This window comes from Aegilops tauschii, chromosome 1, assembly GCF_002575655.3.
Source record: "Aegilops tauschii subsp. strangulata cultivar AL8/78 chromosome 1, Aet v6.0, whole genome shotgun sequence".
Classification (NCBI taxonomy): Eukaryota; Viridiplantae; Streptophyta; class Magnoliopsida; order Poales; family Poaceae; genus Aegilops; species Aegilops tauschii.
Window position 1 is genome coordinate 436,481,907 of NC_053035.3, and position 13,197 is coordinate 436,495,103.

Here is a 13,197-nt window from a genome sequence, read left to right on the forward strand (position 1 = left end):
TGGATCCCCACAAAAGCATGAACGACTAAGCCATGCACAGTACCTTCCGCGCACGGTAAAAAAAACAGTCTGCTGAAGAGGTAAAAAAAACAGCCTTTGGAAGTAGGAGCGGCTGGAATTGGGGATTGGGAGGCTCTGATTATGCGAGAGCATGGCAACGTCCCCACTTGATAGTTCGTCCACAGATAGCAATTGTACCTCCCGTGAGTGAACTGAACAGAGATAAATCGATCTCTACCATGTCATGCTGTAAAACATGGTGTAGCATGAAAACAAGGAAGACTATATTTTTTTTCCATCCACAGAGGAAAGATAAATCATTCTCAGTCAGGAAAAATGATAAATTGATGTATTTGTGCTTAAGCTATGTAGTTGTGACAGGTCTCTACCTAAACAATGCGAGATCTTTGTGCATGATGTATTTTCCTTTTGACGAATTTGTGCATGAGCACTTGCGTTCCTCGCACCTACATCATCTCTCCCAGCATTTGTTTCAACCTTTTGAAAGTTAAATCATGATCATCAAGATATCTGAAGGCAAAAAACTACACGTGCTGCACTAAATGGGCCACTAAAATGGGGCAAGGGGCCCATGGCCTGTTGTATTTGGTATAAATAACACAGCCGGCCCTTGGTCAGATTCAGTACTTGATTCTAGTTGAACCCTACTCGGCTCGGGGAATGCATAGCGCATAGCGGAGAATCCAGTGCGGCGGCGCCTCATCTGGAAAATCCACCGCGGCGGCGGCGGCGCAGTACATGGAGATGGAGGGTGCCAAGAAGAGGAAACTAGCCGCAATGGGCATCAACGAAGCCACGCCGGCGGTTACGGAAGGCCACGATCCCAAACCACCGACGACGACGGCGGTGAGAAGCCCAGAACCGCCGCCCGGCGACCACATCAGCAACCTTCCCGACGCCATCCTCGGTGAGATCATCACCCTTCTCCCAACCAAGGACGGCGCTCGCACCCAAGTCCTCGCGTCACGCTGGCGCCACCTCTGGCGCTCTGTCCCTCTTAACATCGACGTCCGTGACCTCCACGCCTATGGGATACAAGAGAAAGCTCTCCTCGGCGTCATCCTTTCTGCCCACCATGGGCCCGGACGCCGCCTCTGTCTACCTGCGCCCTATCTTCTGTACCAAGCAAAAGCAGCGGATGCCTCAGTTGTTGGATCCCTTGGATCCCCCGCCCTTGACAACCTCCAAGAGCTGGAGCTCTACGTGGCCCCATTTGCAAGCCGAAGCCCATGATAGAGTTTACCTTGTTGTCTAGGTATTCATCATGTTTATTTCATCGCATTAGTTCGTTCATGCACGTAGTCATGTCCAACCAACTTAGCTGCGGCCATGTAGTCGCCTGAAGATGAGATCATGTGTACATGCAAGCTAGTACTGGGTTAGACAATTAGAAAATAAATGCATATAGATTAGGGAAGATGCACTTGAGCACGACAGGTTAGTCATGTCAAGTTGTGAGCGTCACATGGCGTCGTGTGTGTGGCACAAATGTGTGTATGTGCCGTTGCATTAGCAAGTAGTCTATCTGCATGGATGTGTTAGCTAGCTAGCTGCGTTCGCTGCGGAGCCGGAGCGGCTGAGTCGCGTGGCAGATCGACGAGGAGAAAGAATCGGGAGCAATCAGTTGTGGCTTGGTCCTGTGCGTGCATATCCAACGTTCTGCAGACTTGGTTGCTACTCAAAGTGAAGCTAGCCGGTTGAGTAAGAGTCGGAAGTAGTTGTGGGGTTTGTACGTGCGTCTGTGTGCGTGGAGTTAGTGGGTGAGTGGCTGCGTGTTGGCTGTGTAACACTGGCTACTTAAGCCCATGTATTTGCATTGTGTCAGGTGTGAGAAGAAATAGAGAAAAGGCAAAGTTGTGTGTGCCAAGAGTCTCTGTGCGTATCTTCTTCAACCTCTAGACTTGTGTTCTTCTATCTTTCGTGTGTGAGAGTCTTCTTCCTCCTCCGGCTGCGCCAACAGCCCACAACTGCCATCATCGCTTTGAGCGTCCATCTTTCGGTTCACGTCCACTCTCCGTGACCTCACCATCAGCCAGTACTCTCTCCGGGGCTATATGGTCGAAACGCTCCGCTTTCCCCAGCTCAAGAAACTTGCACTGGTGGAGGTCATTATATCACAGTACGCGCTGCACATTATCCTCGCGAGCTGCCCTGTCCTCGAAAGCTTGCTGCTTGATTACACTTTTGGCATCCGTTGTCTCCGGATCAACTCCCCTACCATCAGAAACATCGACATCCGTTGTGGCACAATGGAGCTTGTCATCAAGGATGCGTCTTTGCTTCAAAGGTTGCTCAATCTTGATACATACACACAAATGCAAATTTCAGTTATATCGGCGCCTAAACTTGAGACATTGGGCTGCATTCCTGAATTGTATAGCGACTCCAAAATTGTGTTTGGCTCAACAGTTATTCAGGTAGCTATGTATGTTTTACTTATTACATGGCTTCTCATTAGTTGCACTTTTGTGTGCACATATGTTATGCATATCAATCGTATATATTTATATTTCAAATTGCTAATGTTTCGTTCTATGCATGCTTGACAAAGGGATTGCGCATTCATAGCTTGACAACGGTGGTGCCTAATGTCAAGATCTTGGCTATCAGTATGTATATTTATGATCTGGATAAAGTTATTAATTTATTGAGATGCTTTCCCTGCTTGGAGAAATTGTATATAAAGGTAAAATTTCTCATGTATAAAGTTCATATCATATTAGTGATCACCATTCCGCTGGCATATGGTTGACCAGCTTTCACGTGGTTAATTTTTCTCAATGGCTCCTTTCAGGGAGGTAGATCAGGAAAACGAAATTTGTGGCGCCGGAAGCATCGGAATCTTCTCAAATCTCTTGATATCCGTTTGAAGACAATAGTGCTGCATTGTTATCGAGGCATCAAGGCACAAATTAACTTTGTCCAATTCTTTGTGCTGAATGCCAGAATCCTAGAATCACTTAAACTTGCGGTTGAATACCACAATCATAATGATGAATTTTTTGATAAGCAACATAGGATGCTTCAGATGGAGAACAGGGCTTCTAGAGGTGCTCGGCTTTGTTTTACAATAGCTTGTCGGCATGATGTTTCAGATATCATGCATGTCCGTGATTTGGATTTGACCGATCCCTTCGCATGTGAATGCTGAAAAATGGGGGGGGGGGGGGGGCCTTCCATCTTGCTTGTCCCATCTTGTGTTTTGTTCAAGCCTGATTAGTTCCAAATGTGCTTGTAGTGTGGAGAAGTTCATATTATCCCAATTTATTGTATCTAAAGAAGTCATTTTGTGGAGCTATGCACAATTGCACTGTTAAGAAATTCAGTACTAAACAACGATGGCTGACAGAAGGTATATTCAATTAAGAAGTTTCTTTTAGAACTGTTTTTATGTTTTTTTCTAGTGTAGCATCATTGAAAATTTGCATGCCACTAAACTTCATGATTTGAGTACCTCTGATAGCTCAAAGTTTCTAAATGGAAGGGAAGAGTTCTTTCTTTTTCATCTGAAAATAAGGGACATGCGACATGCTGCCGAAATTTTATTTTGAAACCGATCATGTGAGTGTCAGGTATATGGGAAAATGCTGACCTAGTTTATGGTAATACGTTGGCCTGGGGGATTACTAAGGTACACCTGTAATTTCTGGACAGAATCAGGTTGTCAGTTACTTGTGCTCTTTTTATCCCCGGATTTATTTCTTTTGATGGGAGGTACAAAGATTGTTCAGCAATCGGCATAGTTACCATTTCACTAGCGAGGTGTGTCGCTCTAAGAAAAGTTCACTAGGGAGGTGTGCTTCGGGATCGCAGCCTGCTGCTCGCAGCCCATGCCGGCGGATGCTGCGCCCCAGTATTGCGCTAGCTGCGAGTGTGCCTGAGAATTGCAAGACGAGTGAAGTGATCCTCCATTGTGCGCGAGAGGAGAACAGAAAGAGATGATGTCCCTCCGGCGTATCAGGTCTAACTTTGATGGAGATAGGTTGTCTAACTACTACGGTACATATTAATTATCGTTGTACAATAAGTCAAGAAAAGTAAAAAAATACGACATCATATGTATATCATCGCCTGGCTTTTGTATATATTTTCCTCTGAAAACTATATCATCAGATTCATCACCCAGCCTTGGTTACCCCATCACGGCCATACCTCAACAAATCAGGGACTGCTTTCTTTGTTGTGTCACATGCTCAGTCGTCAATATACATATCCAAGAACCATTCTTAAATAGTTATTACTAGACTTATATGATGCATACCACTTTGTGGAACCTTTGAATTTGTGTACTGAGCTTGGGGACCTCTGTGTTTCTGTGCTCGAGCTCAAATGAGCTTGAGTAAACAGTAAAATTGAAAACAAATTTCAAAGACAACTGTTTTTTTGGTGCAAACATTGACAAATGTTTCGAGTGATTGCAAAATTTCATTGTGAAATAACATTAGTGGAAGTCGTGGCAAAAAAAACGATGCTCCAAAAGTGTTATTTTCAAAAGCGTATTGGATTGCTGATTTGTTTTTTGCCACGACTTCTACGAATGTCATTTCATGATGCTCCTAAACTGAACAAATTTGAGTATCAATGGCAACCACTTTTTTCTACACATTTGCATAGGATTGTAATGCATGCCATCATATCGTCTATGAAAATATAGACTCAAACTGCCAGTTTCCTAGAACAATAACTTATAGCTTGTCGTATTAGTAAGTGTAGAATTGTGAAGCTCCATGGTCTCATAGACATGAGCATGCCAATACCAGAAGGAATCAACCTTGGCCCAGCCATTAGACAACTTTCTGTCAGCTTTCACTTGTGAAAACAAAATTCTTCAAATTATATGACCCATGATTCAACCTGATGGAAGAAGCTAATTAGTCAAGTTGTCGATTCTTTGCGAATTACATGAAGCGGCATGTTAAATACGAAAACTAAAGCAGATAGGAGATTTTCCCAATAAAGTATTCAATGTTCTTTATCTAATAAGATGTTGCAGCAACTTAATTGATTTGTGGAGTGAAGTGACATTCGCAATATGTTTTGATCATCTATCGGCTGCAAATTTGTATTAACATGGCATTCATGGATCACGAGCGTAACCAAGAAGTAATGTACGTTCTACGTTGTGGCGGAGATAGACAGAAACCACTAGGGGGCTAAACGCAGTAGATAATTTCTCCAGGGATCTCTCAAGGCGTGGAGTTGACCTCCCCTTGGACCCTCGCGTCGTAGTCTTCCTTCTCTTCCCTTCATTCCTTTGTTATATTAATCCTCTTTATTCCAATGAGCCTATTTGATAACTCAAGAAACTTAAAGACGTATATAAGTTGCAAGAATAGAGTGTAAGGAAGCGAGGTGGGACTTCCAATATTTTTTTGAGACATCGGTGGGACTGTTTAATAGATATACTGACCCTATTTAGGAGCAATATTTTTGCATCGCAATCAGGCTGCATGTATCTTAAATGGGCCTACTCGGACCTACACACGTACAACAAGCCCGAAGAAAAAAGACAATGTTTTTCCTTTCTACTAATAGTTCGCACAAGGTATAAATAGAATAAAATATGTTCTTTTTCGCAAGAGATAGCTACCTTAGTTGGTTATTTGTGACTAGAATGTTATGTGATGTTGTGAGTTCAAATTCAATTGGTACCAACTTTTTTATATGACCGAGCAGGCCCGCGCGTACCGGTGGGATGCTAAAAAAACTTACCCGGACGAAAAATTCAGAAAAACACATCCAAAAATAATAATAATAATAATAATATAGGTGAACGGATGAACAAATGGAAAATGACCTTGCTTTATAATTATATATAATATATAATAATAAAATAATTATATATATATATAATTAAAAATTAAAGAAGAAGAAGATAGAGATATAGAGATAGACATAGACATGGATATATAGGCATAGATATAGATTTAGAATGTTTACAGGGATCACCTCCGAATCGTATGGATTACCTAGCCAAACATGTCTTCCCTGATGGAGAGAGACACCATACCTAGCCAATTTATTTGGTTTTTTAAGGGTATTTTATTTGGTTTCTTTTGAGATAAACCCTTTCCGATTCGAGGGGAGGCTAAAAAACTACACGGGCTGCACTGAATGGGTCGCTGAAAGCGGCAAGGTACCCGTGGGCCGTTAAATGTGGTTTATACACACCCCGCCCTTTGTCAAGTCCAGTACTTTATACTAGTCGAACCCACCACCAGGGCACCACCAACTCGGCAATGAACGATCTCCTGAATACTGAGTACAAGGTGGAGGAAGTGAAAACTGCTTTATTTCAAATGTTCCGACCAAGGCATCGGGTTCGAACGGGTTCCCTGCACATTTTTATCAACGTCACTGGGATGTGTGTGGCAAGGAGGTAACCAAGGCTGTTCTACGCATTATTAGTGGCACTGAATCAGCAGCATGTATTAACTAGACCATCCTGGTTTTAATACTAAAGGTAAAAAACCCAAACTTGATGTCACAGTTCAGGCCCATCTCTCTCTATAATGTATTGTACAAGATAGCATCCAATGTTATTTCTAACAGGCTGAAGCTAGTACTTCCAAACATTATCTCAGAGGAGCATTCAGCTTTTGTCCCAGGGAGCTTATCACAGATAACATCATTTCAGCGTATGAATGTCTTCATTTTATGAAGCGAAACAAAGCAAAGCGGAACCGGCATTGTGCGTTGAAGTTGGATATGATGAAGGCTTATGACAGAGTGGAGTGGGACTATTTACAGGCAATCATGCTCAAGCTAGGCTTCACAAAGAGATGGGTTGATATTGTTATGAGCTTGGTAAGAACTATGAAATTATCAGTTTTATTTAATGGCAAGAGATTGTAGGAGTTCACACCATCTCGTGGAATTCGACAGGGAGACCCAATCTCCCCATACCTCTTTGATAACCCACAAGTATAGGGGATCAGTTGTAGCCTCTTTCGATAAGTAAGAGTGTCGAACCCAACGAGGAGCTAAAGGTAGAACAAATATTCCCTCAAGTTCTATCGACCACCGATACAACTCTACGCATGCTTAACGTTCGCTTTACCTAGAACAAGTATGAAACTAGAAGTACTTTATAGGTGTTGTAGGATAGGTTTGCAAGATAATAAAGAGCACGTAAATAAAAACTATGGGCTGTTTAGATAAATAAACAATTAATTTGGTTTAGCGAGTGTGGAAAAGTGGTGGTAGGAGTTGCGGAATTGTCCCTAAGCAATTGACTACATTACTAGACCGATAACAAGTTTTATGTGGGAGAGGCCACTGCTAGCAATGTCATCCCTTACTTGGAATTCTATGCACTTATGATTGAAACTATTAGAAAGCATCCGCAACCACTAACGTTCATTAAGGTAAAAATCCAACCATAGCATTAAGATATATTGGTGCCCCTTCAATCCCATATGCATCAATTTCTATGCTAGGCTGAAGCTGTTGTCACCGTTGCCCTCCAATACATAGTCCTATCAACATACAAATAACCCTATGGTGTGATCCATGCGCGCGCTCATATGATGGGCACCAAAGGACAGCAACATAACCACAAGCAAATTAAACCAATCATAGCAATTCACCAATCACCGATAGGATAACAAAAATCTACTCAGACATCATAGGATGGCAACACATCATTGGATAATAATATGAAGCATAAAGCACCATGTTCAAGTAGAGGGTACAGCTGGTTGCGGGAGAGTGGACCACTATAGATAGATGGGGGAAGGTGATGGAGGTGTTGGTGAAGATGATGGTGTTGGGAAACGTTGCATGGAAAACAAAAAAACTCTATGCACACGCAAGATCTATCCATGGAGATCCATAGAGGGGAAGAGTTTCACAACGGGGTTGATGTAGTCGAACTTTCTTCACGATCCAACCGATCGAGTACCGAATATACGGCACCTCCGCGTTCAGCACACGTTCAGCTCGGTGACGTCTGCACCTTCTTGATCCAGCAAGACGACGAGGTAGTGGATGAGTTCCGACAGCACGACGGTGTGGTGACGGTGATGGTGATGTGATCTCCGCAGGGCTTCGCCTAAGCTCTACGGAAATATGACCGAGGAAGTAAACGGTGGACGGGGGCACCACACACGGCTAAGACAATGTGTGTTCTTGTGTGCTGCCCCCTCCCCATGTATATATATGTGGGAGGGGAGAGGGGGGCTGCCAGGGCAGCCAGGGCGCATCCCAAGGGGCTGGCCGCCGGCCCTAGGGCTCCTGCCCTCCTGCGCCACTCCCCCCTTTCCTTGTATGGACAAGGAGGAAAGGAAAGAGGGGGGAGAGGGAAGGAAGTGGGAATCCAACTCCACACTTCCCTTTCCTCCTCCCCTTTCCTTTCCCTCCCCCTAGGCCGGCCCTATAGAGGGCGGGCCAGCCCCTTGTGGGCCGGTGTGTTCCCTCACTTGGCCCATAAGTCCCATATCTTTGCCGGGGATGCCCGAAACTCCTTCCGATGACCCGATAAGTACCCAGTACCGTCCGAAACACTTTCGGTGTCCGAATACCATCGTCCTATATATCAATCTTTACCTCTCGACCATTTCGAGACTCCTCGTCATGTCCGTGATCTCATCCAGGACTTTGAACAACATTCGGTTACCAAATCATATAACTCATATAACACTATATCATCAACGAACGTTAAGCGTGCGGACCCTACGGGTTCGAGAACTATGTAGACATGACCGAGACATCTCTTTGGTCAATAACCAATAGCGGAACCTGGATGCCCATATTGGCTCCTACATATTCTATGAAGATCTTTATCAGTCGAACCGTTATGACAACATATGTAATTCCCTTTGTCTATCGGTACGTTACTTGCCGGGATTCGATCGTCGGTATCCTCATACCTAGTTCAATCTCGTTACCGGCAAGTCTCTTTACTCGTTCCGTAATACATCACCTCGTGACCAAATCCTTAGTCATTTGTTTGCAAGCTTATGATGTGTATTACTGAGAGGGCCCAAAGATACCTCTCCGATACTCGGAGTGACAAATCCTAATCTCGATCTATGTCAACTCAACAACCACCTTCAGAAATACCTATAGAGCATCTTTATGATCACCCAGTTATGTTGTGATGTTTGATAGCACACAAGGTATTCCTCCAGTACCCAGGAGTTGCATAATCTCATAGTCGAAGGAATATGTATTTGACATGAAGAAAGCAATAGCAATAAACTGAACGATCAATATGCTAAGCTAACGGTGGGTCTTGTCCATCACATCATTCTCCTAATGATGTGATCCCGTTATCAAATGACAACACATGTCTATGGTTAGGAAACCTTAACCATCTTTGATCAACGAGCTAGTCTAGTAGAGGCTTACTAGGGACATGGTATTTGTTTATGTATTCACACATGTATTTAAGTTTCCGATCAATACAATTCTAGCATGAATAATAAACCTTTATCATGAATAAGGAAATATAAAATAACAATTTTATTATTGCCTCTAGGGCATATTTCCTTCAGTCTCCCACTTGCACTAGAGTCAATAATCTAGTTCACATCGTCATGTGATTAACACCCATAGTTCACATCGCCATGTGACTAACACCCGAAGAGTTTACTAGAGTCAATAATCTAGTTCACATCACCATGTGATTAACACTCAAAAGAGCAACAAGGTGTGATCATGTTTTGCTTGTGAGAGAGGTTTAGTCAACGGGTCTGCCACACTCAGATCCGCATGTATTTTGTAAATTTCTATGTCTACATTGCTCTGCATGGAGCAACTCTAGCTAATTGCTCCCACTTTCAATACGTATCCGGATTGAGACTCAGTGTCATCTGAATCGGTGTCAAAGCTTGCATCGACATAACCCTTTACGACGAACTCTTTATCACCTCCATAACCAAGAAATATCTCCTTAGTCCTTCTTAGGTAACTAAGAATTATTTTGACCGCTGTCGAGTGATCCACTCCTGGATTACTATTGTACCCCCTTGCCAAACTCATGGCAAGGCACACAACTAGTCTGGTACACAGCATGGCATTCTTTATAGAACCTATGACTAAGGCATAGGGAATGACTTTCACTCTCTCTCTATCTTCTACCGTGGTCAGGCTTTGAGTCTTACTCAACTTCACACCTTACAATACAGTCTATTACTCCTTCTTTGACTGGTCCATTTTGAACTCCTTCAAAATCTTGTCAAGGTATGTACTCATTGAAATCTTATCAAGCGTCTTGATCTATCTCTATAGATCGTGATGCCTAATATGTAAGCAGCTTCATTGAGGTCTTTCATTAAGTCTTGTTCAAGTATCATTTTATGCTATCTGGAAATTCTATATCATTTCCAATCAACAATATGTCATCCACATATAATATTAGAAATGCTACAGAGCTCCCACTCACTTTCCTACAAATACAGGCTTCACCGTAAGTCTGTATAAAACCATATGCTTTGATCACCTCATCAAAGCGTATATTCCAACTCCGAGATGCTTGCACCAGTCCATAGATGGATCGCTGGAACTTGCACACTTTGTTAGCACCTTTAGGATCAACAAAACCTTCTGGTTGTATCATATACAACTCTTCTTTAAGAAATCCATAAAGGATGCTGTTTTGATATCCATTTGCCAGATTTCATCATTATAAAATGCGGTAATTGCTAACATGATTCGGACTAACTTAAGCATGGCTACAGGTGAGAAGGTCTCATCGTAGTCAACTCCTTGAACTTGTCGAAAACCTTTGGCAACAAGTCGAGCTTTGTAGATGGTGACATTACCATCAGCGTATGTCTTGTTCTTAAAGATCCATTTATTCTTAATGGCTTGCCGATCATTGGGCAAGTCCACCAAAGTACACACTTTGTTCTCATATATGGATCCTATCTCAGATTTCATGGCCTCAAGCCATTTATCGGAATCTGGGCTCATCATAACTTCTTCATAGTTCATATGTTCGCCTTGGTCTAGTAACATGACTTCCAGAACAGGATTACCATACCACTCTGGTGCGGATCATGCGCTGGTTAACCTACGAGGTTTAGTACCAACTTGATCTGAAGTTTCATGATCATTATCATTTGCTTCCACTCTAGTTGGTGTAGGCATCACTGGAATGGTTTTCTGTGATGTGCTACTTTCCAATTCGAGAGAAGGTACAATTGCCTCATCAAGTTCTACTTTCCTCCCACTCACTTCTTTCGAGAGAAACTCCTTCTCTAGAAAGGTTTCATTATTGGCAACAAAGATCTTGCCTTCGGATCTGTGGTAGAAGGTGTACCCAGTTGTTTCCTTAGGGTATCCTATGAAGACGCACTTCTCCGATTTGGGTTCAAGCTTATCGGGCTGAAGCCTTTTGACATAAGCGTTGCATCCCCAAACTTTTAAGAAACGATAGCATAGGTTTCTTACCAAACCACAGTTCATATGGTGTCATCTCAACGGATTTAGATGGTGCCCTATTTAACGTGAATGCGGCTGTCTCTAATGCATAACCCCAAAATAACAGTTGTAAATCGATAAGAGGCATCATAGAACGCACCATATCTAATAAAGTACGGTTACGACGTTCGGATACACCATTACGTTGTGGTGTTCCAGGTGGCGTGAGTTGTGAAACAATTCCCCATTTTTTTAAATGAAGGCCAAACTCGTAACTCAAATATTCTCTTCCGTGATTAGATCGTAAAAACTTTATTTTCTTGTTACGATGATTCTCTACTTCACTCTGAAATTATTTGAACTTTTCAAATGTTTCAGACTTGTGTTTCATCAAGTAGATATACCCATACCTACTCAAATCATCTTTAAATGTTAGAAAATAATGATATCCGCCGCGTGCCTCAACACTCATTGGACCGCATACATTGGTATGTATTATTTCCAATAAGTCATTAGCTCGCTCCATTGTTCCGGAGAACGGAATTTTAGTCATCTTGCCCATGAGGCATCGTTCGCAAGTATCAAATGATTCATAATGAAGTAACTCCAAAAGTCCATCTGCATGGAGTTTCTTCATGCGCTTTACACTAATATGCCTAAACGGCAGTGCCACAAGTATGTTGCACTATCATTATGAACTTTGCATCTTTTGGCATAAATATTATGAATATGTGTATCACTACAATCGAGACTCAGTAAACCAATTACATTGGGTGTATCACCATAGAAGTTTTTATCATGTAAACAGAACAACAATTATTCTCTGACTTAAATGAATAACCGTATTGCAATAAACATGATCAAATCATATTCATGCTCAACGCAAACACCAAATAACATTTATTTAGGTTCAATACTAATCCCAAAGATAGAGGGAGTGTGCGATGGTGATCGTATCAACCTTGGAATCATTTCCAACACACATCTTCACCTCACCCTTAACTAGTCTCTGTTTATTCTGCAACTCCTATTTCGAGTTACTAATCTTAGCAACTGAACCAGTATCAAATACCTAGGGGCTACTATGAATACAAGGAAGGTACACATCAATGACATGTATATCAAATATACCTGTGTTCACTTCACCATCCTTCTTATCCGCCAAGTATTTGGGGCAGTTCCGCTTCTAGTGATCATTCCCTTTGCAGTAGAAGCACTCAGTTTCAGGCTTAGGTCCAGCTTTGGGCTTCTTCCGGGAGTGGCAACTTGCTTGCCATTCTTCTTGAAGTTCCCTTTCTTTCCCTTGCCCTTTTTCTTGAAACTAGTGGTCTTGTTAACCATCAACACTTGATGCTCTTTCTTGATTTCTACCTTCGCTGATTTCAGCATTGGGAAGAGCTCGGGAATCGATTTTCGTTATCCCTTGCATATTATAGTTCATCACGAAGTTCTAGTAGCTTGGAGATAGTGACTAGAGAACTCTGTCAATAACTATCTGATCTGGAAGATTAACTCCCACTTGATTCAAGCGATTGTACTACCCAGACATTCTGAGCATATGCTCACTGGCGAAGCTATTCTCCTCCATCTTGCAGGCAAAGTACTTGTCAGATATCTCATACCTCTCGACACGGGCATGAGTCTGAAATACCAATTTCAGCTCTTGGAACATCACATATGCTCAGTGGCGTTCAAAACGTTTTTGAAGTCCCGGTTCTAAGCCGTAAAGCATGGCACACTAAACTATCAAGTAGTCATCATCTCGAGCTTGCCAAACGTTCATAACTTCTGCATCTGCTCCTGCAACAG

General features: G+C 42.5%; 1 protein-coding gene across 1 annotated transcript in view; it reads left to right on the top strand.

The window, feature by feature from the left end:
- The first annotated feature begins 798 nt into the window (after nt 1-798).
- Nucleotides 799-13,197, top strand: part of LOC141037522 (putative F-box/LRR-repeat protein At3g18150) — a 28,755-nt gene continuing 16,356 nt past the window's right edge. Inside the window, exons 1-2 of the mRNA XM_073506386.1 lie at nt 799-1,236; nt 2,103-2,438. Of these exons, the coding sequence (XP_073362487.1) occupies nt 799-1,236; nt 2,103-2,438 (774 nt within the window). The remainder of the gene's footprint in view (nt 1,237-2,102; nt 2,439-13,197) is intronic.